General features: G+C 37.0%; 2 protein-coding genes across 4 annotated transcripts; one reads left to right on the forward strand and one right to left on the reverse strand.

Moving 5' to 3' along the window:
* Nucleotides 1-315: 315 nt before the first annotated feature.
* On the reverse strand, nt 316-2,431 carry LOC116182939 (solute carrier family 25 member 35-like). Of its 3 annotated transcripts, none has more exons than XM_031503497.1 (5): nt 1,816-2,431; nt 1,512-1,580; nt 931-1,459; nt 657-882; nt 316-610 (listed from the first exon to the last, which is right to left on the reverse strand). In XM_031503497.1, exons 3-5 carry the CDS (start codon nt 1,411-1,413, stop codon nt 402-404), a joined length of 918 nt encoding a protein of 305 aa, XP_031359357.1. In that variant the 5' UTR covers nt 1,414-1,459; nt 1,512-1,580; nt 1,816-2,431; the 3' UTR covers nt 316-401. The 3 variants fall into 3 exon arrangements, with proteins under 3 accessions (XP_031359357.1, XP_031359359.1, XP_031359360.1); XM_031503499.1 differs by having other exon boundaries at nt 1,771-1,821; XM_031503500.1 differs by lacking the exon at nt 1,816-2,431 and adding an exon at nt 1,756-1,774.
* A 15,597-nt stretch (nt 2,432-18,028) lies between these two features.
* LOC116182940 (juvenile hormone acid O-methyltransferase-like) lies at nt 18,029-19,112 on the forward strand. Its single transcript, XM_031503501.1, has 3 exons — nt 18,029-18,470; nt 18,521-18,798; nt 18,864-19,112. The coding sequence occupies exons 1-3, from the start codon at nt 18,106-18,108 to the stop codon at nt 19,043-19,045; spliced, it is 825 nt and encodes a 274-aa protein (XP_031359361.1). The 5' UTR covers nt 18,029-18,105; the 3' UTR covers nt 19,046-19,112.
* Nucleotides 19,113-24,637: the final 5,525 nt, after the last annotated feature.

Raw genomic sequence — 24,637 nt, forward strand, 5'->3', positions numbered from 1 at the left:
TATTCGACTCAGGTATAAGTAGTTCTCCAATTTATCTCGTTTTACCCCCGCTTCTCACCCGGCAGTCCACTATGCTCCATCAACCTGCGATTTAATCTCATGGAGTACGTTGTCGCCATCTACTCATTACACTTTTCACCATTAGATAAAGCAATAGTTCAAATGCAGTGCAATAGTTCAGTTCAAATGCAGTACAATAGTTCAAATGCAGTGCAATAGTTCAAATTTCAATAATAGTTCCTATATCTTCTCATAGTAGCTACAATGATTCAAATATTATAACCTCAATTCCCAAGATTTATTAATTATATAATCTTGTTCAACATACATTTATCTATCTAATAACTATACACTAATAAATAAATTAGATTAGTAAGGGCTACATTAACTGTACTATAATACTAAGATATTTGATGTTTTGATTGGAAGGTCTTTTGAAGATCCTTGAGCGAATCCCAAAATACGAGGGTCAGCGCTCCGTGAGGCCCTAATCTCATATAGTGCGCCGTCAGCCCCTTATAAAATCCGAAGACACCCTCCGTTTTCCATATCTTTCGGAAACAGTCTGGTATATTTTTGTACAGTAGACCTGTACCGATTTCGTCGACGGCTAAAATTTAATATAGAGAAAGGTATTGGGAAAAAATTACTCTTACGCTGATTGTATAGGCGTGTGGAAACTAAATCGAATGGTTGCATTGCGAGCGCTTGAAACACCCCTCCTACAATACTGGCAGAAAATGTCCGTAATGTGGGAGAATTATCGAAGATGTGGTAATCGTTTAATAAATCCTTGGTCATAGCGAACGATGTTAATTGTGCCGATGATCCTGCTACCGCTCTTAGCATGGTCGCACCTGCTCCTCTCCACAGTCCACGAATCTGTAAGTGCGTAAGTTACGAAAGGATAGCGTAGTTGAAGTACTTCACCCCATGTTCCGTGTATATTTCTTTAATTGCAGACAGAGTCCCTGTACGGCCATGCTGATAACCAACGGCGACCGATTTTGTGCTTTGAGATTGCATTTGTGTTTTAATGAGAAATAGGGGGCTACCAAAAAAAGCACCGGCGGCACCTGTAAGCGCACTCACGCAAAATCCTTTGTAAAACACCGTCTTCCCGTGCTCGTCAGTTACATATCCCCTCTTGTGCGCCCACTGGTAGCCTCCCAGTCGCACGCAATTTCGAATACCGTGCATCACAACAGCGGCCGGTAAACCTTTTTGCAATCCTAAAATTCCATCGTTTTTCACTACGACAATTGCTGCATGGAAAACGTTGCGATAGTGCACCGCGTGTTGTCCTCGCGCACGCAGCTCTCCCTGCAGTTGCATACGTGTCTTTAGGACATCTAAGGGATTTGTGAAAAATCCCGCACCTGAGGCCGCCAACGCGCCTATTACAAAGTCCATTTCAAATTTCCCGCCAAAATAGTCACGTGTGGAGCGCCGCGTGAATCTGAAATTCAAATTTGAATGCACAGTAATAAGGTATTGTTGTGTGTAATTACCCATACAGATTAATAGAGAAATTGAAAGGACACGTGCGCTCTACTAAATTTTCCTTGCATCATTTAGACCTGTGAAGAAATCTATCTACATGATGTAATCTTTAATGTAAAGCTTGTGGTATGATCTGTGATTAATTTATTGTAGTATTTTAATGTGAGATAGTAGCGATAAGGTCGTTTATTGTTACGTAATGCGATTTAGCGCGTGATAGTTGAAGCATGTTACAAAAAACGGTTTTTTTACCCCCATGAAATGTACCTAAACTAAAATTAAAAACATCTAATACTATGTTTCCCTAATTACATTTTTGCTTCTGTCGAGTGTCGAGGACCTATTTCTGCTTCTGTCAAAGCGGTTTTCGTGTACTACGCATACTTCGCGCAAGTTATCCTAAAACTGTACAGGCTGTCCCAAATTCAATTGTGCCATTGCCTGTGATCTCGGAAACCGTAAGGGATACGAGGTCCATTCAGGGGAGGAAATGTTGCGCTAGTTAGGGCCGAATCTAACGCTGCTTTGAAAGCGATAAGTATTCCAAAATTCGCTCATTTTAATTGATCTTTTTTGAATACATTTTTTCAAACAAATTATTAGAATTTTTTCTTACTTTTTGTTACTCTAATGGCAATACAAGGGAGGTAAATGTAAATGGTAAGAGTCCTGGAAACACCCTAAGCGCTTTCTTACGAAACAAGAGTCCGTAGCATGGGATCATAAAAGGTTCTGCACCGCCACCCAGAAAGACAAAGACGTAGTTTTTATGGGAAAACTATGGTCACAATTTTGTAGGATATCTAGGAACACTCACATAACAATTATTCTTAGGTATAGCGGTTTTAGAAAACGTTGGAATACGTGTGTGTTAAGCCCGCTTGACATGGAGCAATAAAAATTGCAATTGCATGCAAGTTGCAAGAAAAATTGCGAAAGGCATGCGCAGTTCAAAGCCAGCTGATCAATTGCTGCAAGAGACTTGCATGCAATTTTTATAGGACCGGTGCTATTTTTCTTGCATGAATCGTGCAATTCTAGGGATAAATCTAGTTGTTTTTGTGGCACCAACCTAGTAAAATACAGCGGCGGCAACTGTGATGCTGAGAGACGCACTCATTACTTGTTTTTACTAATCTTATTTATTCTTGTAATTTTCATGTTTCTTCAAGCAATCAAAATTTAATTTTCATTTGAGGTTAACTACTTTGTTGACAAATCCATATGTTTCTTCTGTTGGCAGACATGTGGCAATTGAAATAGAATTGCACCATGTCAAATACCATGCAATGCTATTGCATGCAAGGATTTGACCTTGCAATTTCTTTCTGCAAGTTCTTGCGCGTTGTATTGCTCCATGTCAAGCGGCCTTTAGTTAGTAAGAGAGTACACAATTAAAGTGTACTTATTGTAGCGTTAGGTATAGTCTTATTAATATAAATGTTAGTCGAATTAGAGTTGTGTTTTAATCATTATTTATTAGCCCACTGGTCCTGAGAAAGAGGGATATCCGCTCATGCAGAGCTAGTACTCCGGTGCATTACGGTAGGTACTTGACCACCCAAATAATTAGAGTCGGTTAAAAAAGCGACACACCAATTCAGGGTGTTGCATGGTTTTACGATGTGAGTATCTAGGTACAAATTTATTGCAAACATTATATAATACTGAATAAAACTCAGCACATGCTTCATCGACATCATCATGATGTCGCAAAAATGACCAATCGATTTCAGACAAAGATTTGTACAATCCTAAAAAATCACATCTTTTGAAATTATACGATTTTTTGATGTGAGAGATTGGAAATTGCTGTTTAGGCATGTTGAGTCGTAGAGACAACGTTAATGCTGGGTGATCTTCATGTAAAAACGGAGACATGTCGTGAGATACTTCACAACTCAAATTACTTATTACTAAATCAAGAAGTCGTTGGTTATGATTCCTGACTGAATTAAATTGTTTCAAGTTAATCATATCCAGAAAATCAACCAGAATTTCTTTTTTGGAGTCAACAACTTCAGGACACACAAAACTCAGTACATTAAAATCACCAAGTATTAACAAATATTCATAATTTAGGCAGATACGTTGAAATGCTTCAAAGAACATTTCGAAATTATATACACTAATAGATGGTGGAATATAGATCTGAAGTACGAAAATTAATTAATGACAACAAATATGGAGACTCTATTTGTAGTCCAGGGAATAGAGGGTTTTAACTTGCAAAATGAGAAGTAGTTCCAATTTCTTTTGCATGTCATAGACAGTCTTCTGGTGGTTAAGAATCTAAGTTTTCGATCTCCCACTCCTTGTGCTTCCCCCGTACCACCCCCAAAACCCCTGAAATTTGGTTGGTTTCTTAGTTTTTCAATCATGTCTTTTTAATGGTTCACTTTAGACAAAAATATTGTCATCAGAAATTGTAGACCATAAAATTCTACAGAACTTTGATATACAGTACTTTTTTGTAAAATGTTTATTAAAAAAGATATAGAGCTTGAGGGTTGGTTATATTTTGAAGAATTCTTAAATTTCTGTGTAGATGTTTTAACCAAATTTAAGAGTTTTATGAGAAAATATCTTGAACTTATCGTGGTCTAAACTCCCCTACCCTGCACCCTTACCAAAGGGGATGCATAATATTTCAAGAATTTTAATCATGAAGCTGAACTGAAGTGAGATAATTTTTTGTTTCAAACGTATATTAGAAAGCCCTACAATCTCACAGTGATTCAAATATCCCCACTAGCAAGGGTTGAAAGTTGAATTATTATGCATCCCCTTTGGTAAGGGTGCAGCGTAGGAGGATTTATACCACGATAAGTTCAAGATATTTTCTCATAAAACTCTTATAGAGATAAAGTATAAAATTTGGTTAAAACATCTACATAGAAATTTCAGAATTCTTAAAAATATAAGCAACTCTGAAGCTCTATACCGTTTTTAATAAACATTTCACAAAAAAGTAGTGTATATCAAAGTTATGTAGAATTTTATAATCTACAATTTCTGATAACAATATTTTTTTGAAAAATGAATCTATAAAGAGATATGACTGAAAAACTAAAAAACCACCAAATTTCTTTGGTTTTAAGTGTGTTGCGGGGGAAGCACAAGGGGTGGGAGGTCGAAAACTTGGATTCTTAACCACCAGATATTCTTTCATGACATGCAAACAAAATTGGAACTACTTCTCGTTTTGCAGGAAATGGTCCATTTTCAGTCTCTATTTCCTGGACTATTGCCCATTAACCAATTTATAAAGAAATATTATTGCCGAATTTCGTCGACGAAATTCTAAATCACAATAGTTGTATGAACTTAAAAGATCAACGTAGTAATGAAAGCGAGGATATACTGACGTGATTCTGTAGTGTAAGCAGCGAATAAATTTATTTTGTATTCGTTCTATAGCATGACTATATTTCTGTGTATGCGGTGACCAGATGATAGATGCGTACTCCATCTTAGATCGACACAGGGAATTGTACAGAATTTTATAGGAATTTAACGATTTAAAATTTGATGTGGATCTAAGAATGAAGCCCAAGGTACCGTGTGCCTTTTTGATAAGATCGTTTATATGCACACTAAAGTTTAACCTGTTATCGAAAATCACTCCCAGGTCTTTTTGACAACTGACATTCTCCGGACGCTCCCCATGCAACTTATAAGAAAAATTATAGTCCGTCTTTTTCCTTGAGAACTTTATGAATTTACACTTCGTCATGTTTAAGGACAAATCATTAATTTTTACCCAATTTGCTACTGCATTTAAATGTGATTGTAACTGTAGACAGTCGCCTACATTAGTAATTTTACGACTGATCTTAACGTCATCTGCGAATACCAAGGGAGTACTAGAATCCGCAACATCTGGTAAGTCGTTAACGAACAAGAGACACAGGAGAGGACCCAAATTCGACCCTTGAGGCACTCCTGACAAAACTGAAAAAGGAATGGATTGCGCCGACCCCCATTTAACATATTGTTTACGACTTGAGAAGTAAGACGCCATAATTCTAAGCAAGTCAAGTGAGAAACCGAACCCTGCCATTTTAGAAAGCAAGATATCGTGATTAACACTATCAAAAGCTTTGGACACATCCGTAAATATTGTGTCATATTGACATCCATTCTCCAACGCTTCTGATATGCTTTGATTAAATTCAATTAAGTTTGTTATGGTTGATTTATTTTTTACAAACCTATGTTGTGCACATGAAATATACTGCTTAACATGGCCATATATTCTTTTGTATAAAATTTTTTCAAAAATTTTTGCAGGAGTGGAAACCATGGCGATCGGTCGGTAGTTTCGAATCTCATTTTTAGAACCCGATTTGTAAATAGGGCAAATTTTGGTGGTTTTCCAAATTTCAGGAAACGTCTTTGTTTTTAAGAACGCATTAAACATTAAGTGTAAAGCTGGCGAAAGAATATCTTTACATCCTCTAAATATGTATGGAGGTATACCATCAGGACAGGAATTATACATAGTATGCTGAGAAAATTGCGGAGATAAGAACATTGAAATTTTTATATTATTATGTTACATGAACATGTTTTCCAATGTTCTTGTCTCCGCAATTTTCTCAGAATACTATGTACAATTGTATAATTTAAACGGTAACTAGACTTTTGTTTTTATACACGTTTTTCATGTAAAATCTTTCAGCTCGGCCTGAAGATGACTTTATCGTCGAAATCGATAGCCGTTAGAAAATAAACAATTTTTGAGTCTCAATTAATTTTCATCATATATTAATAATCACTCAAACATAAAATGGAGTCCTTCATCAACAAAATTCTGCCTCGATTTTTGCATTTTCTTTACTTATCAACTTCCAGAGATCTTTTCCTGTGGGAATCCTCATATATTTATCTTTTTGTTCCTTTTTCTATCCTTATTCCCTTTCGTACAATTCTTCTCTTTTTTCTCCCGTCTCGTACTTTTACTTGTGTCCACGACATCTCATACTGTCCATCTTATTTCACTCCTCTGTGTTCTTTCCAGTCGTCCAGTCTTCTTCTGCCCGATACGCTTCGTACGGCATAGACTGATTGCTAGGAACGTGTGAAAATGAAAAAGACTCCCTTTTCCCTCTTCTGTTGTCCTCTTCATTCTCCTTGTAAATATTCATTGAGAATGGTTATAATTAGCGTGGTATTATGAACGGATAATTGAATTTCTCTCATATAAACAAGGAAACTTACGTCTTCGGTACAAGTTATATGATGAGCATTGCGTGTTGTTCTTCCGAGACTCTCTTATAACCGGTGATTGGATGATAGGTTTTCCAACTTCCATTGGTTGGTTACCTACTCTACATTCAAATGCAGTAAACGATTTATAATTGAAAGATTTGATTATTTAGAAAAAAATTTACCCATTGTGTCGTAAACTTTGGTTTATAATCTAAGAATGTATTTGAAATCATGCGGCTTGCCCCGCCATTTCACATCAATTTAACTTTAAGCCTCGAGGGTGCAATAAAAATGGATTTATGAAGGCGTCGAGTCAGTTTCCTTAAAAAAATAACGTCACTGATAACAATACATCCGAGATACAATGAGCGCAATATTTAAACCTTTGCGAAGCTCGAAAAGGTAGAAAATATAATGAAGCAGGCTCCGCGCTGAAATTGAAATCCATAGGGCGGTAATTAACAGCATTTGCAAAAACGGCATTGACGTTCATTCTGCAGCTTTTTAATCGGTCTTTCGTCACGCACCCATTGTGCTCACTTTTTGTTTCAATTCCTTTTTGGCCGCAGGAAAGTTTCATCGTCATCGTCTCCCTTTTAATTAAAAGTTTTCTCTAGTAATTTTTCAGTCATTCATGCTCGTTTTGTACAAAGAAGTGCGTTTCGTTTATAAGCTTTGATGAGAGTTTTAACTTTTCGTTTAAAAATACAAATGCCATTAAAAATATAGATAATTAAAACGTTTCAAATTTCGTTGTCCGTTTGTTGTTTTCTTTTTTAGAAATAAAAAGGGTCGCGCATTGTTGACAAACCGCGTTAATGAGAGTAAATAGGCTGTTATTTTCCAACAGTCAAATAATGAACCATCCCAAAACAAATCTTACAGTGATTAATATGAATAGAAATGGCGAAGCGACAGAGATAAGTTATCAGAACTACGGTTTCGAAAGCAAAGCTAGAACAACCCCAGGCATAATGTTAATTTAAACTAGAGAGAAGCTCAGAGCGTTATAAATAATATTTATTTACTATTAGGCTTATCGCTTTCAACCTACACCCTTATCCATTTTTAACCCTACGTTACCAAGGCATACGGGATTTTACATACAGTCTTCACCTCATTTTAATCTAAATTAACTCGGCGTGTTGTTAAGATGTAACACTATGCTATACGTAATAAGACGTTCAGAGCGTGGGGAGCCGCAAGCTACACATCCTAGAGTTAATTTTTAGATCCTGAAATAATTGGGCTGTCAACATGCGGCAACCACAAAGGCGTCTTCGGGGATAACTTGTCCCTAGCCCTTTGAACGACCTTTTATTTTACATCATCCCACTTTGATATTCTGTGGAACCTGTGGGGCTAATTAAATGGTAGCGACGCAATATGAAGGTAATTATCACATCCAATCATTTGGGCCCATGAAATACCCTTTATAAATACATCAACTGTGTCAGAAGTCCAATTTACATATTTATTTAATTTCGAATAAATTCCGCTCTGGCGATTCAATCAATATAATTTGTCTTGTATATGCAAATTGAAAATGCAAAGAATGGGAAAATAAGTTTTGGGAATATATCATTACACTCTTTGTTGCGAGGGTCGAGTTTAAAAATTGCAGTGATCATTCAAGGCTGAGCTTTTAATTAACAGTTTCCGCTTTTTAATTTTCTGCCATCGTTACTTTTTGTTACTTTAATTTAATTAAAACATTGAAAACGATGCTCTTTATTTATCAAAGTCCGTAACAGTTTTAACCTTCTTCAAGATTAACAATTTCTTGTGAAGGCGCCGTCTTATAAATATTTGAGTTTCCAATCAACACTTTTAACATTTATGGAGGTAGGTGTTTTTAAGGTAGGTTTATATTTTCATTACATCGGTTCCTTATTGGATGAACCATATGAAACTAAAATTACTTCATCTAGGCTTTTCGGAATACATTTTCCATTTAGTAAAAATAAGGTTGTTAAAGTTATTACGTTACCCCATGATAATGCACCCTCTACAGGAATGCTAGAGCCTCCATATTAATAGAGTAGGTACCGCACTTAGACCGTACAATACATGGACTGCTATTAGCCCTATGATTTCCATACAAAATGAGTGGTCACGGATAGAAGAATTGTAGTCGTGAATATGTGACTAAAGTCCTGTGAACACCACTCCACCACCACTCAAATGCCGTAGAAAGCACTTTCCATATAGCAACCACGTACTACGGGAAGTTTTAAAATAATTCTTTTCATGATCTTCTACACGTCCACAAATAAGAATAGGTTTGATTTTTTGGCATTTTTATGCGAGTAATTAATTGAAATGATTGTTAGTTTTAATTTTGACAACCTCAAATCGTGTCTCATCAGACAACTTCGGATAGACCCGTTTTACCCTGAAACGCACTCAGATAATGTCCTTGGCCAATTAGCAGTCCTTGTACTGTATGGTCTAAGAGCCTGTCGTGTATGTCGACAATTTTTTTAACATTTAATCAAAATATTAACAACTCACCTTACATGATATTCGAATATCTGTCACTGAACTATCTATACTTACGTGCACCAGACGAAGCGCCTCATGAGCTCTACCTAAAGGCGGGAATACTCTACAGCAAGATTTCTCGCACGTGTTGCTGTCTGATAGCATTGTCCAGGTGTATATACTACCGTAAGTTATTTACACCTCGACAGTGCTATCAGAGCAATTCACTCGAAAAATCTCGCTATACAGTATTCTCGCCTTTAGGTGGCACTCATGAAGCGCTTCGTTTGGTGAAACGTAAAAAAAAACAGTTGGCGGTAGCCCTCTTGGCGCCTAATTTAAGTATGAACGTCACAGTCCCCCCATGTAATAAGGAATACGGAATAAATTTGAAAAATGTTTCAGTAAATCGAAAAGTAGGTATAAGTCACAGATTTAGCCGGTCGGAGGTCGTCGACAACCTTCGGTGTGGTGTAGTGGAGTGTGTAGAAGCTGTGATCGATGCCACTGGGGGTGAAGTTGATAGAATAACCGTCGGAGCTGCTCTCGATGTATCGGTTATTAAAGGTTCAGAAGTGTTCGTCTGAAATGTTTCAGAGTTCAAACCGGGGTCACATATGGGGGAACACGATCTGTCCCCTGCTACCGGCTTGATGTGTTCCACATGCCGTCTCCAAATATTGCCTTCAACAGTGACAGAGTACGTATAACACCATCTTGCGCCCATTTCTTTCTAGGAGATCGGAGGTCACGAACAGCTACCCGTTGACTGATAATATGGAATACAGTGTCTGCAAATGAGTACTGTCCTTTCGTGTTCCTTTCTCGCACTTCCGCTGGTACATCGGGCCGTAATGTAGCGAGTTGAGTTCGAGGTTCCCGTCCCAACAGTAACAATGAACTCTGACCAGTAGTGGAGTGTAGTGCTCTCCTGTAGGGAGCTAGAAACTCTTGTAACTTAGTGAGTGGCTGATTCCGATCCCTTGGCCAGACATCGAAGGCTATGTTTTAAGGTGGATACACTGGGCATTTTTCTGGGTTAGGGCATACAGTGGCGCGACATGATTTTTCGTAAAATGTCAGAAATTCCATAAAAGATCGAACATCGTGAACATTAGACGGTGTAGGTACGTTCAAAATGGCGGCGACTCTTTGTGTAGACCTTGCGATACCATTCCCAGAGATTATGTGTCCCAAGTACCCTGCCAAGTACTGAAAACTTGGTAAACCTCTTGCCAGGAAAGATTGCCGGTCAGAGAACACTTGATCCCGGTCTACAATCTATGTTTTTCTAAAGAAGTGAGCGACTTCCGGGATAGTATTATGTCAATGTTGAACAAAAAGACTTTTCGTTCAACACTGTCCTATTCCGGAAGTCGGTTGCATCTTAAGAAAAACATAGATTGTAGATCGACACAAGGTGTGCTGTGACCGGCAATCTTTCCTGGCGAGAGTTATACGTAAAATTCACGTTTGTCGAGATTGAGACGCAGACCAGCACCTTGAAGTCGCGGGAGAGCGGACTCTAGTCTCGTTCCGAATTGCTCACGCGTACGACAGGAAATACAAGTGTCGTACACCATTTAGTTCATGCAATTGCAATACACCATCAATGTACTTTTGCCAATCAGCTGAACTCACTCCAAATATTAGTCTTCTTACCCGGAAAAGTTCACAATGGGTGTTTATTGTCCTCGAATATCTAATTTAGCAAAAACACTTACCCCTTTCGAAACAGGCGATCTTTGGAATCGAGTACTGTGGAACTACCATTTGAAGGTTGATAGTGTGACAATAATTCGCACAGATACGTATCCCGTTTTTTTTCAATCTCTGGCACTATTGGTGTGGCGTAAACACTTTGGGAGTTCTATTGCCCCTTGTTCAACTAACCGTTCGAGTTCGGCATCGACGCAAGCACGTCGGCCTGAGGCACTGAACGGGCCTTTCGAATACAGCCACAGCATCGAGTAAGAGTAACAGATGCAGCGTAATTTGCCTTCTCTATTTCCAACGCGAAAACTTGCCGGAATTGGGCTCGTAGCTTCGAAATTTCTTCCTTGGTTAAGTGCTGCACTGGAAGTTGCACCTGAAGTAGGTACCTGAGTACACTCACGTCTCATAATAGAAGCGCATGACTCCGCGAGAATGTAGATCGGTAGGTCATTGGAATTCGCAGTTGCAGCTCCCACGGGAATGATAGGTCGTGTTTGAGTAACTGCGGAATGTCGTAGAAGTTGGAGGTAACGCCCATAATGCTGACTGGAGAACCAGATTCCAATTCCAGTCTTGCATCTTTGTTACAGATTTTATGTATGGCTTGAGATGAACATCTTTCCGGATTAAGTATTATATATCCATAATGTCATTTACATTATGCACATGGCGAGTAGATGGTTTAGTTTGCATCGCAAGCTTCTTTCTCTTGCAGACACTTTCAATGTGCCCCGCTTTGAAACAGAAAGAACATGTAAGGTTTGTTTCTGAACAGGAATTAGATTTATGGCCCTTTTCCCCGCACTTATAACATGTCCATGCTGTTGGTTGATCTTCACCACGCAATATGTTGACTGTGTAAGACAATTTGCAGTTGGAGGAAAACTTTTGCTTGGTATGTTGAGGTTAAGCCGTTTTTTCGACTAATTTCACCGTACATAGGCGATAAAATATACGTAGAACGTTCTAAATATCTGACGCGCTCGAATAAATCCCTTCCGTACAGCCTCCCACACCATGCAAACCGGAAGATTAACATACCTTCAATATCAGAGATACGTGGGGCATATATTCGTACACTATCAATATCTGACGCCCTCGAGTATTTTTATGTGACTATTTTCCATATACATTATAAAAAAAGTGTAAACGCACGCTCCCTACCGGTGGAGGGATGTACATCACATAACTTTGTTTCTTTCTACCATCTAAGTTACAAAGTTCAATAGGTCCCTACGACGTAAATCCCCATTTAGCATGGTTCGGTTAATCACATCGGTTCCCTCCTACTAACTAGTTTAGACGATTGTTTCACCGGCTTGTGTTCTGGGTCTACGAGGTAAGCCTGTCCGTGTTACATACTAGACATGTCTTCTCGTTTGGGTACTTATCCTTAAAATGCCCAACTCTCACACAGATGACGCATTTGTTTCTTGTTTCTGTCTCTCCTCCTTTTGTGAGTTCCTAGCACATCGCGCATTCGGCATTTATTCATTTATATTCTCTTGCGTACTTGCCATTTAGTGATCTCTATCCAGATACTGGTGTCCATCTTCCATTTCCTGCATTTCGGAAGCAGAAGTGCGACGGACCTTTGTCTGTTCTCGGCTACTGTTATTTATGTCACATCTACTACTTGGTCCTCTTTTGTTTCTGCTGCCGTTACCGTTTGGAAGTTGACGTTTTCACTGCGCTCTTGTATTTGGATTCTTCCTATGTCCTCGTCTTTAACCCTAGCTTTGCATTTGGATTATCCTGTTGTTCATGGTATATTAATTTATGTCCGTTCCTCCTCCTCGTTCCAGCTACATTCAATATGGGCTATTCTCGGCGATTGAAGGAGCTGTTCTACCCCCATCCTCATCCCTTGTTGTTGAGGTCTTTGAAGCTCACAAAAATAAAGGCAAAATAAAAAAAAATAAAAAAAATTAAAAAAAAAAATATCCACCCACAAATAATCCCGAAACCATTGTTATTTTTATAAGGTGTGTCGCAATCGGAACCTCTATCATACAGTGTGATAGTGACACGAAACAATTTCGCATTACTTATACGAAAGAATGGGAGACTGGGTTTCACGTTTCTGAATTGTTCTAGAGTCAATACACGAGTATCTGAAGTCAATTAATTAAAATTTAAAACATAACTGAAAAGTGTATTTAAATATGTGAAATATTTACGAGGCTATTGATATGATATTATATTCTTTAAAGATTAAAGCATTCGTGCCGGTATTAGCAATTTTTTCTTGAAAAATGCTCTAAAGATGTACACATTGTGGGGTTCATAAAAAAGAGTATTCCTGCAAACGACGAGGTGTGGCTGTAATGTTTGCTTCTGTTGGGAAAATTTCATTACATGCACATCTAAGTCGAGTACTAAAAATATCCACTTTGTGTAGACTGTAGGTACACAACCAGAATTTCGGTTGATTATAAACAGAGAACAATCTAACCCCAAGTATGTACTAGCTCTTGAATGCAGCAATTGTTACATTGCTTGCAAGGCATGAGAATACATAAGAGTATTACGTGCATACACTGTGTATCTGGTATCTCACAAAGAAACAACTAAAATTAGCTTCTTATTTGGAACCGCTCGTAATTTACATTATTTCGGTTAGTGAGTGTATGAAAACTAATCCATCGTTGTTAAATGGCAATTTATACGTATATAAAATGATATAAGTGTGTTCCACCAACACAAAGATACCATATTTGCAGTGATTAAGTCGTTTATTTTCATATTAACCTTAAAATGCTGCAATGATAATGTTGGATGTTGGTAACCCTTCGCCCTCTGTGTGATACATGCCTCCATGTTCTAATTTTCGGTCTCGCTTCATTATATTTACATTTACCTAAATTGCGTTTTTATTTAAATTAATGAGAATTTTTTCGTATATATGCTGCCGTTCTCATTCGCTTCAAGCACGGACAAATGGGACTCACATATTGCATACGTATACGTGCGGATGCCATAAGCTAAATATTAATATACATTTTCTTTGCACACGCTTCGCATGTGATACAAAGCGTCGTTAAAATTGGATACTTAGGACATTTAATTACGAAATTATTATGTCTTGGAGCTTTTACGAGTTATACGGTATTAAAAATGTATATGCAGATTCTTTTAAAACTGTTATTTGTGCAATTGTTATGGTTTCACTTTTCTATATAGGAAATTACGCTTTAAAAACAATAACAACCAATCAAAGTAGTAGCTCTGTCAAGCAGTGAATTGGATTCGAAATTCGCCAGCGCCAAAAAATAAATGGGAAGATAAAAACCTGTAAGCTGATGATGATAACTCTGCTATCGAAACGCTTACGTTTTGATAGGTGTATTCTGTGTTCTTGGTATTTTTGTTATATGCAATAGCAACGCGTTGGGTTTCTCTGAAGTCTCAAGTCTGAATCGTAATAATTGTATTCGTAAGATGTTTAACACCCTACCTATAATGAGTATGAGATTCTCGGCCGTTACATAAATTCCGAAGTATCTTGACATAATTTTGTACGTACTCCACCATTACCCGAGTCACAGAAACAAAATCACACTGGTCCGTTGATGTTCGGTCCATTGTCCATCTGGTAAAAATCTCGTACTGTATTTTTCTCGATGGTTAAACGCTCGCCTGAACAAAAATACCACTGGTCGTCAGTTGCTCGCAGCTGTTCAGAATATGAATTTGTGTAGTCAAACAGAGATCAAACATGGTGTTTGGCCCTCATCTCATGGACCTACACCAAGACTTAAAAACCATCAAAAATTGTCGGGACCGCAAAATAAAATTCCCTTAGAAAGTCCCTCAAAGAAATTATTCTTAGCACACTTTGTATAGATCTATTTTGCCTGTTACTGTATATATTTTCACTTGTAATCCTGTGCGCATGAGTCGCCGAGGTTAGAATTAGCCTGTGCGCACTCGTCGATCAACAATCGAATCGAATACATGATGTCGCCGTACAAAGAGCACAACAAACTTATAGATCATAAAAGATATGTAAATGAATTTTCATTATACTCTCACCGGCAGAGGGAATAGACCGGGAAGGGGGATTTTATGAAGTAAGGAAACTCGAAAACGCATGGAATGTATTGCTCTGTGCAATAGGGTAGGTACAGTCACTACGTCACTCACGAAACACCGGTCCGGAAAAACACTGGCTTGGTAAATAAGATGAGAAAAATTGGTGGTGGCTGCTCGGACGGTAGAAACTTTAAACTTTCACTAAGCTTTTTCTACTCACACTCGAATTAACGTTTTTCTGAATACGGAAAAACCTTTTTTAAAACAAACCACTTTACTTGACGATAACTGAAATCTTTAATTAAGATTGCTCAACTTCTTCTACACACGTTACTTCAAAACCGACGAACAGCGTTTTCAATTAAAGAAATAGAAATAGAAATTAGCGTAAACAAATATGCACCGTCGCGGAACTCGCAGCTAGTAGCAGCCTCGTTTACTCGTTATCTCTAATATTTAAAGAAACACCACCTCTACCATGAAATAAACTCCTTTCTTAAAAAATTTCAAATAACTCACCAATCATATGGAACTCTATAGCGCTAGCTTTCGCTTACCCCGAAAATAACGCGCATATCGTAAAACACCTTATCTGTTTACAGCGATAAAACATGTGCTTTAATTAATTTTCGACTAATAAGATTCGCTTTCTCAAACTACTACTAAACTTTTTTTAAATAATGCAAAGTAATCCTTCCTTGAGAAGGAAGCGGATGACTCAAATTAAACTAGCTAGGCACGACTTGTTGCAATCTCCGTAAGTAGTGAACAAAAATTTCCATGTGTTTCCCAGTACACCCAATGATGTAGAAAAAGGTCAACTTCTCGCAGGACTTCTCGTTTCAAAGTGCTAGCCAAATTACAATAATGGAATCGTGCAAATTCCGAAAGCTCACAAAGACAAGCAAACAAATAATCATACGACGGGCAAAAATCATACGTGCCCAAAATTCGTACTACACTTTCATTCTAGTGTTATTTTTCTTTTCAGAAAATTGTTTGTAATTGCAAATTGTTTATTTAACTGTAAAACGTGAAATTGCATGTTAAAATGCGGGTACATCTGGTCGTCTGCGTTAAGAGATTGGCACGATATTTAATTAACACGCGTTTTTTGTCGCTGTTAGAAGAGATAATGGGAGACGAACGTGTTTAACGATGTGCGTATTGGTTCGACGTAAGTGGGGGCACGTTCTATTGAATCTGGCGTTACCAAGGCTTATTATGTTTGGCTCTTTATTTGTAAATACTGTAAGGAGATTTACTCTACGATGAAAGTGGTGTTTCTTTAAGTACGGCAAGCCTTAGGCGGCTGCTAGCTGGTTCGCGACAGTTGGAAAACGTACGGTTCTTTACGCTATTTTTTATTCGGCCTATTTGATTGATTGAAGACGTAGTTCGTCGTTTTCATAATATTTCTGTATAGAAGAAGGTTAACGAAAGTTGTGACAAAGTTGTTAGAAGTTCAACGTGTGTTGTTCGTATTCAGAAAAAATTAGGCAAGTTAAAGTAAAAAAAAGCAGTTTTAGGGCACTGTGGTGCCTTCTGTCAAGGTTCTGACATTATCAAGGTTAACAGATTACACCGTTTGAACAGCCTCCGGTAATTCCTCATTTCATTCATCAAGTTAATGTTCTTTGTAATCAAGATTTCTGAAGTGATGTGCAAAAGCTGTCAGCGTTTGTGTGTGGAGTTAAGCGCGCTTTTTTTGTCGCAAACCGTTGAACGACCAGATTATTAGAATTACTAAAAGAGAAACACTGTAAGTAATTTTAAGATTGTCTTATATTATTTGTCGACCGTCTGCGTGCGGGGAATTTGTCCAAACAAGCTTTACAATAAATCAATTAATTAGGTATGCGTTTATTCTAACTCATTGCGCAACCCGGATAGAGTTTTCATGTCAGATTTTTCTTCTCGTGTCCAAGAATTGTGTCATGTGTTAATGCAAACCAAATGCAGATATGATTCGTTCAGAACTTCATTATCTCTTTCAACTACCCAGAGATAAACTCAATACTTATGTAACTGACGAAATGGTTCGGAGCAGTAACAAAATCATTTTGGGGTTACCACCATACCATTGTGAACTGAACCCAATTGAAATCATATGGACAAAAATAAAAATCAAGGGCATCTAAAGAAAAAATTGCCATTTATTATATTCAATATTGATTTTTGAAACTTTGTGAAGATGGTTTATAGCATACCAGACAATAATTATGTGGATTTATAGAACTTGGGGTGTAGAAACTTGAATTTATTTTGAGAGATTTATTTTCTGTGAACCCAAGAGACAATATTCAAATTAATTAATACAACAGCCAGATCTCTATTTGTTTTAAGAAGTTATTTTGGATGCATAAAATTGGGCGCTCTTCAGATTTTGTATTTTAAAATTAGAAATAGGGACAAACAATGCACGTAAATCCCTATGTCTACTTCTTAACAAATGGCACTGTGTAAACATATGGATATAATGATTTAATTCAGGTTTCTACCAAGATTTATACTGCGATTCGTTTTTTTCTGGATATATTTGTGTTTTTTTCATAAAATGTTTAGTTCGACGATTTGAAGGCATAACTTCGTTACCTTTTTTAGAAATGTCTTTCTTAAAAGGGAGACAAAGCTTTGTTCGAATCATAGAATTGAACAAGTAAATCCCGAAATATAGGCTTGTTTTTTAGTATTGCTGTTGCCGATTGTATACAAATGTAGGTCCAGTAACAAAACAAACCACTATGCTACTGCCTACGATATTCGATAATTTGTTTAACAGTGAATCAATTGCCCTCACCCTAATAATACAGTGGGCATTGCATAGGGCGGTGTAGCTCATTTTCTCACAATTTTCATAGTACCGCTTCTACGCAAGTTTCGCAAAAAGTATTGAGCAATAGCAATAGATGAATCATAACAAATATAGTTATCGGACAGATAATTGTGCATAACAATTAGATAGGGAATTCCATTTACGATATTGGCATAAGAAAGTTTTATAAACTGTTATGAAACAGCAAGATTGACCTTTACTGAGATAACTTTATCATTAGCTATTAATTAACAAGTGAAGAATTACCACAGTCAGTATGCAAAGAACACTTGAAGAGTACAGTGTATCTGACCTTCGCATATAGATCACCTTGTAGTATGGAAAAGGGTGAATCATACGTACAATACGGAGTGTTGTCGCAGCAAGGAGCGATAGAAGCTTTAACTAAGCTTAATGGCAGTCTACATTGGAAGGAAAATTGCAAAATTCTCGACGTTGGCTGTGGACCCGGTAACGTAACTTATGATTACATTCTGCCTAAACTGCCAAGGTCGACTAAGGAAATTATTGGTATCGACATATCACCTGATTACATTAAATACGCCGAGTTACATTATGGCAAACATCCGATTTTCGCGTACAAACTTATGGATATTGTGAATGGTGATGTGCCGAATGAATATGAGCAACACTTTGATTATGTGGTGTCATTTTTGTGTTTTCAACAATTCAGCAACCATAAGTAATAAATTAATTTTATTTTACTTAACTACATTAATTTGCTATTCGTAGGGCAGCCTTTGAGAAAATCAAAAGAATGTTGAAATCAGGCGGAGAGATGCTATGTTACTTTCCAACAAGTACCAAATCTACCGAATTGTTCACGTTTCTTGCAAAACAACAAAAATGGAACCAATACCTATGTAACTATGAAATGCATTGCAGTCCGTATAAGGATTCTGTTGACGTTGAAAGCGACGTTCGGCGTTTTTTAACTGATATGCAATTCAAAATAGTATTCTTTAACTATGAGGAAAGACACTATGAGTTCATGGACAAAAATTTGCCATGTACGTATTTTCGGTAGAAAACAGACAGTATACCATTTGCACTGACGATACGTATTTTCCTACAGCGGCCGTGCGCGCAATCGCTTATGAAAGTCTAAAAATTCCAGAAGACATGTATCAACAATTTCAAGCAGACGCTATTAAGGCATTTAGAGATTTAAATGTTATGAAGTTTAATGAAAACAACGAGGGATACTATGACTGCTTTTACAAATTAGTTACGTTTCATATTATTAAGCAACCCTAAGTTATAATAATTTAATTTATGTGCAAGCAAATTATAACGCATGAAATATTAATAGTATTTATAATAATCATTTATAATATCATTTTTTCATCAAAAACGTGTGCACTAAATATTTATGTTCTATTTATGCATTGCACTCAATTGCACTCAACTTGCAAATTGAACTTAAACAATCCCATTCGTTCTTTACGAAGAATCACTAATAATGTATGGCCACCATCCTCCCCCACTTTTTCTGGTGCGAGATCGGGCCCCTGGTGAAGGGGATTTCCCCGATGACGTAGCTAATGAGCAACCTTGTTTGTGTTGGTTAGAGTACCTACGGTTATGTACGTAAGGATGACGTAATCTTGCGTGGTTATTATCTTGGCTAAAGTAAAATGGGTTCTTATTTTAGCTTACACTTTAACAGCAACAAGCTTTTTATCATGATTATAGTAACACCTGAAATAAAGGTAGTGTTTGTCTCCGTTCATTAAAAAAATAATCCTTTGACACACGCCCTTTACTCTTCAAATGAATTCTTAAATTGGAAACTGGACGATGATCCATATACATTTCTTCCGAATTTGTAGTAAAATTTTTGTTTTAATTTTAAGATATGGTTTCATTTTTCATCCGAATTCATCTCATGTTTGTTCCTTCGAATATGGTTTACTAATATTTAACACATATCTTTTGTTGCTTGTATTTCTTGTAATTATTTTCCGCTTTGTGACTTAGATACGTTTTGATTTTGACCTTTTTTGAATTTTTTTAAATTTTTTTTAAATTTTCTTAAATCATTAGCATTTTTTTAAAAATTATCCATGGTGTTACACTTTTGAAAAGGGAATTTAATATGCAACTTTATAGATTAAAATCAATTGCTTATACATATTTGCTACATCCCATCTCGTTTGCTAAAAAAATTTCTTTTCTTACTCGACAAGATTTTCAATATTTATGAACCTCACTCTTCTTTTCATATGTTCTATGCCATGGAAAGGATTCCAAAAGTAACTTGGTGGTGGGCTTTTCTTATCATGGGATTTCCTGGGTTTTAGTTTGTTATCTAGGGTGGAATCGCATTTTTAAACAATTTTGTGGGTTGGGTTTTTGGGATTTTAATTCAGTCATTTTGTTTGTAACATTTCAATTTTCCAGTTCACTCTTATTTTCTACTTTGTGATTTCACTTTAAATTTTTTTGATATAAGCGCAAGGTCCACAATTAAAATCTTTCTATTCTCTCTTTGGCCTTACAATCCAAATTTGGGAGTCTTTCAATTTCCCTGATTTTTCACATTTCTCAGAAAGTATTCTTCCTGCAGCGGTTAAAACAGATTGTGTGGCTTAGCTAAATTCTTAATTGGATGTGATTTCGATTTTTTTCTAGGGGAGAAATTAACCACCTTTTGCAAGGCGCGCGTCTACAACGGGTAATCAACCTCGGGCGCCCAAACGTTTCTTAAATCTCGAATTCGCCTTCTCGTGCCGCTAATAGAAGCTCGAGCTAAGATAAGTGCTCTAAAAAAAGAGTACTATTTTGTGGAGGGTTTTTAGCGAAATCCACCAAAATGCGAATTGCGGGTGAACGGGACGCAAATTTCCGTTCCCTATACAATATGGTGATCGGTTGCACGTTGCACGAAGTCGTATAGGATATGGAAGCAGTGAATATTTTTACATATCCTATCCGATTTCGTGATTTGTTGCCCCAGCGGAATATTCGATAACTGCAATCCGTTATGAATCTTGCAATCTCCATTTGCACGTGTCCTACTGATGGCTAGTGTTCACTAAATTAAGTTGGTTTGTCTGCGCTTTGTGCTTTGCTAGTACCTACTTTCAGATTAGTCATTTTTATTTGACATGTGTGACTGTGAGGGCGCAAATAGTACAAATCAGTTTACTATTTTTAGCATATTTGATAAAAAGTGTCAAGTTATAAAAGAATGTGAAGAAAACGGGAAGAAAAATATAGAACCGGAAACAAAATTTAAACCAGAATTTTGCGATGAGGATGCAAATAACTGGATCAAAGAGTATTCAAAAGATAAAAACAAACTATATTGTCCAACAGAATTACAAAGATCCAAAGAAATCGTAAAATATTTCATATTTTTCATTATTTCTTTATCTGTATCGAAAATGTCCTTTAATTGGTTCCAATGTTTTGGAAATGCAAATGAGGATAGTGCAATGTTCACATTACACATAATTGATCAAGATCACAAAATCGGATAGGATAGGTATGTAAATACATTCACTGCTTCCATATCCTATACGAGTTCGTGCAACCGATCGCCTTTTTGTATAAGAGACGGAAATTTGCGAACGGGACGTCGGAAATGGGTACCGACAAAAGGAATATGGTGGAGTCAAAACTGACTAATAGAATACTCGGAGCAGTGACAAAGTGTCGAACCAAAGAAGATACTCACAAAAAGAACACCTCGAATAGTCGTGTCCGTCGGCAGGAAACGTTACTCACAAAGGGAAAATGAAACATACTGCTGTGTTTATTTCGTCCGGCGATGAAATTTTCGGAAATCTTAATTAAGATGGACAAGGGCGGCCTCCTTCTTATGTAATTAACGTTTGTAATTAAATTTTATTAATTTGTCGTTGTTCTATGTAACGGCATGGGGATTATTGTGTCATACGAGAAAGCGGTCAAGGTTGTTTTTGTTTACATTTTTATTTTATTTAACGTAGCATTTCTGGGAATCGTATTTGGTCTTTATCTGTTATCAAATGTAACTGCTTAATTTATTTGACAGATGGATGTGATTTATCGCCTTTTCTGAAATTTTTATTTTTCCTAGAAATTAAGTTTGGATTTATGTCTTAATGTCTGATAACAAATTCATTTATAAACATTATTCCACCTCTATTTTTTAGTCTATTAACATACGTTGAGGGGATAGTCTTTGTTGTCAACAATGTATGGTTGGTTGTTATAATTTTGAGTTTCGGAAGAAGGGTTTTTGGCTTAAATAGGACGTTAAGAAGAAAAGCGTCGCTTTTAGCAAGAGTTTACACCGTACTACGTTTGGTTGAGATTTAAAATCAGCTTTTTGCACAGTCAACGAAGAACTACGTTTCATTGAAATTTAAAATCGGCTTTTAGCGACAGTCAGAGCAGAGTTACGTCTCGTGAAAAATTTTAAATCAGCTTTTTGGTACGTCAGCACCGAGTTACATTTCGTAGACTTTTTGCGAGTTCCATCGTGGATTATTTGTGTTGAAGCCACAGACAGCATTGAAAGTTTTCGCTCAATGTGAGTTTGAAGATTGAAGAATTTTCGTTTGTGAAACTGGAAGCTGAATTCGCGGTTAGCTTTTGTTCTACGTTTTGAAGTTTGAAGTTTTGGCAATCAAAAGTGCTGCAAGGAGAGGTGTTTGTCGGCGCCCCCATAAGTGTGTTTTCAACGTGACTCAGTTTGAAGTTGAGTTTTTTATTGGAACGTCCGAGGAGAGGATACCGCGATTACCCGGTCGTTAGTGCACAGGGTGTCCATTGAAAATTGAAACCTTTTATTTGGATTACAATTCCCGGACAAGTAATGGAAGTAGTTACGTTTTAATTTTAGTCTTTTTGTAATAATTGTTTGTGTTTTTGTGCCATTTTTCTTGTTAGAATTAAATCGTACTTTTGTAATTGTCACATTAATTTTGCATGTGTTTCATTCTAACGACTCCATTTGTAATGACCCTGTGTTTTTATTTGATGCTTGCCCAAGGTCCATTTTAATTATTCAAAATTTTACGGATCAATTTGGAGTATAAAGTATTTGATTTGACCCACTATCTGTTAGAAGTTATCAGGTTAACTGAGAGCAGAATCGAGCCTCTCCTCTGTGCTGGGGAGAAGTTTTGTGCAGTGTTAATAAGTAAAGGGAAAGAGCTAGGTAGGTTTTTGTTTTGGTGTTTTGTGTACGGTTTCTTTGACCTACGAACCAGTCCACACAGGCACACAGCAATATAGACTATGTGTAACAAAGTCTTTGGAGTAACTGAAGTGCCTCAAGATATGAAAAATAAAGTAAATTTAAGCCTATAAGTATTTGTTAGATTTTAGACCAAATTCCCCTTGTTAGGGAGGGAACTCTTAATTCGACACGGTAGGATTAGAAGAGAGCGCCAAGACTAACGAGTGATAAACCGACAATTTCCGCCCATTTTAGAAAAGACTCCCTAACCACCTTGCTTTACATACTCATTTTTCTAGGCTAGTTTAGTTCAGTAAGCACAGTTCTAAAGATACAGTCCACTTAATATAGCACAGTGTAAGGTTCTAATAAAGGAAAAATCGTGAAAAGCTACTTCGTTCTTATTTCCAACCAACTACCCAACTAAATTTGCTGGATTGAACGCCCTTCATTTTCTCATAAGGTAAGTCTGTAAGATCTTGTTTGAATTGAAATATTAACAGGTGCCTGCGAGGTGACACGGAAATTCTTCCTTTACAATAAACTGGTACACAGGGAGCGACTTTTATAAATGCACAGTACTGAAAGCTAATACCTTTTGGTCATTTTATGCATGTGTAGACCGTAAATTAGGATACTGGTATCGTTTTGTCAAAATTTGCGTCGTCGATTGTGTTTCAGCTTTCTGTCTCGAGTAGATCGCGATGGAAATGTCTTCGTGTTTTGGGTAATTTACTTGAACTTACCACATGCATTTCAAAATAATTTCGGTACGGTTAACTTAACGCCAACGTAGTATGTTTCATTTACAAAATAGAAAACAGCAGTCGCTCCAGAGCCAACCTTTGAGGGGCAAAACGGATTTCCACTAAAGCGGAACATTCAGCGGTGTGGAGAAATAAACAAAACAAATCGCATTGATTGATTATAGACAAAACAAAACCCTTTTCACTGACATATTTATTAAAGGGCCGCCATGAATGTCTGTTTAACCATACAACATGCTCGTCTTTGGTTTCAATAAATCCGTTTGAAACCGCAGCATAACGTAATGCTATTAGGTTAAATCAATCTACATATATAGATAAAATCTAACTCAGATTTTGAAAACGCAATCGACATAAATCTCAGAGAATTGGATAAATCACGGCGCTTTGAAGTCGATCGTCGATATACTAAAGCAGCTAGCAGTAATCGCAACAGACAGCGAACTAACTTCTCTGTTCAAACAGTGGTCACGGTACGCCACCCTCATGCTTTTAAAGGCCATATCTTTACAAGCCTTGCCTGTAGCCGCCCATTTCTCTTAGATTATCCTCCTTTAACTTATAATTACTTCACCTAAGTAACTAATCTTTACAACTTTTACAGGCAATAGAACTGATTGATATAACCCATTCTCTCTGATGCAGAAACTCGATTTTAAGTTTAGAATACTGAGGCGCAGCGCGTAAATTGTTAAAATATTTATTTATATGTTAATAATCACCTGTTTATTAAAAAAATTCTTTGAGGTACACATTTTTGCCACTCTCACCGGATGCCACAAATACCGAAGGGTTTTTATGCTAACAAATGTTAACAATTTCAAGCAATATACGTAAGGGGCCATTAAAATTCCTGTACATTTCATCGTGGCCCGTGCAAAAAAAATTGTGTTCCATAAATGAAGGTAA

This window comes from Photinus pyralis, unplaced genomic scaffold (genome assembly GCF_008802855.1).
Source record: "Photinus pyralis isolate 1611_PpyrPB1 unplaced genomic scaffold, Ppyr1.3 Ppyr1.4_unclustered_Scaffold8214, whole genome shotgun sequence".
Lineage (NCBI taxonomy): Eukaryota > Metazoa > Arthropoda > Insecta > Coleoptera > Lampyridae > Photinus > Photinus pyralis.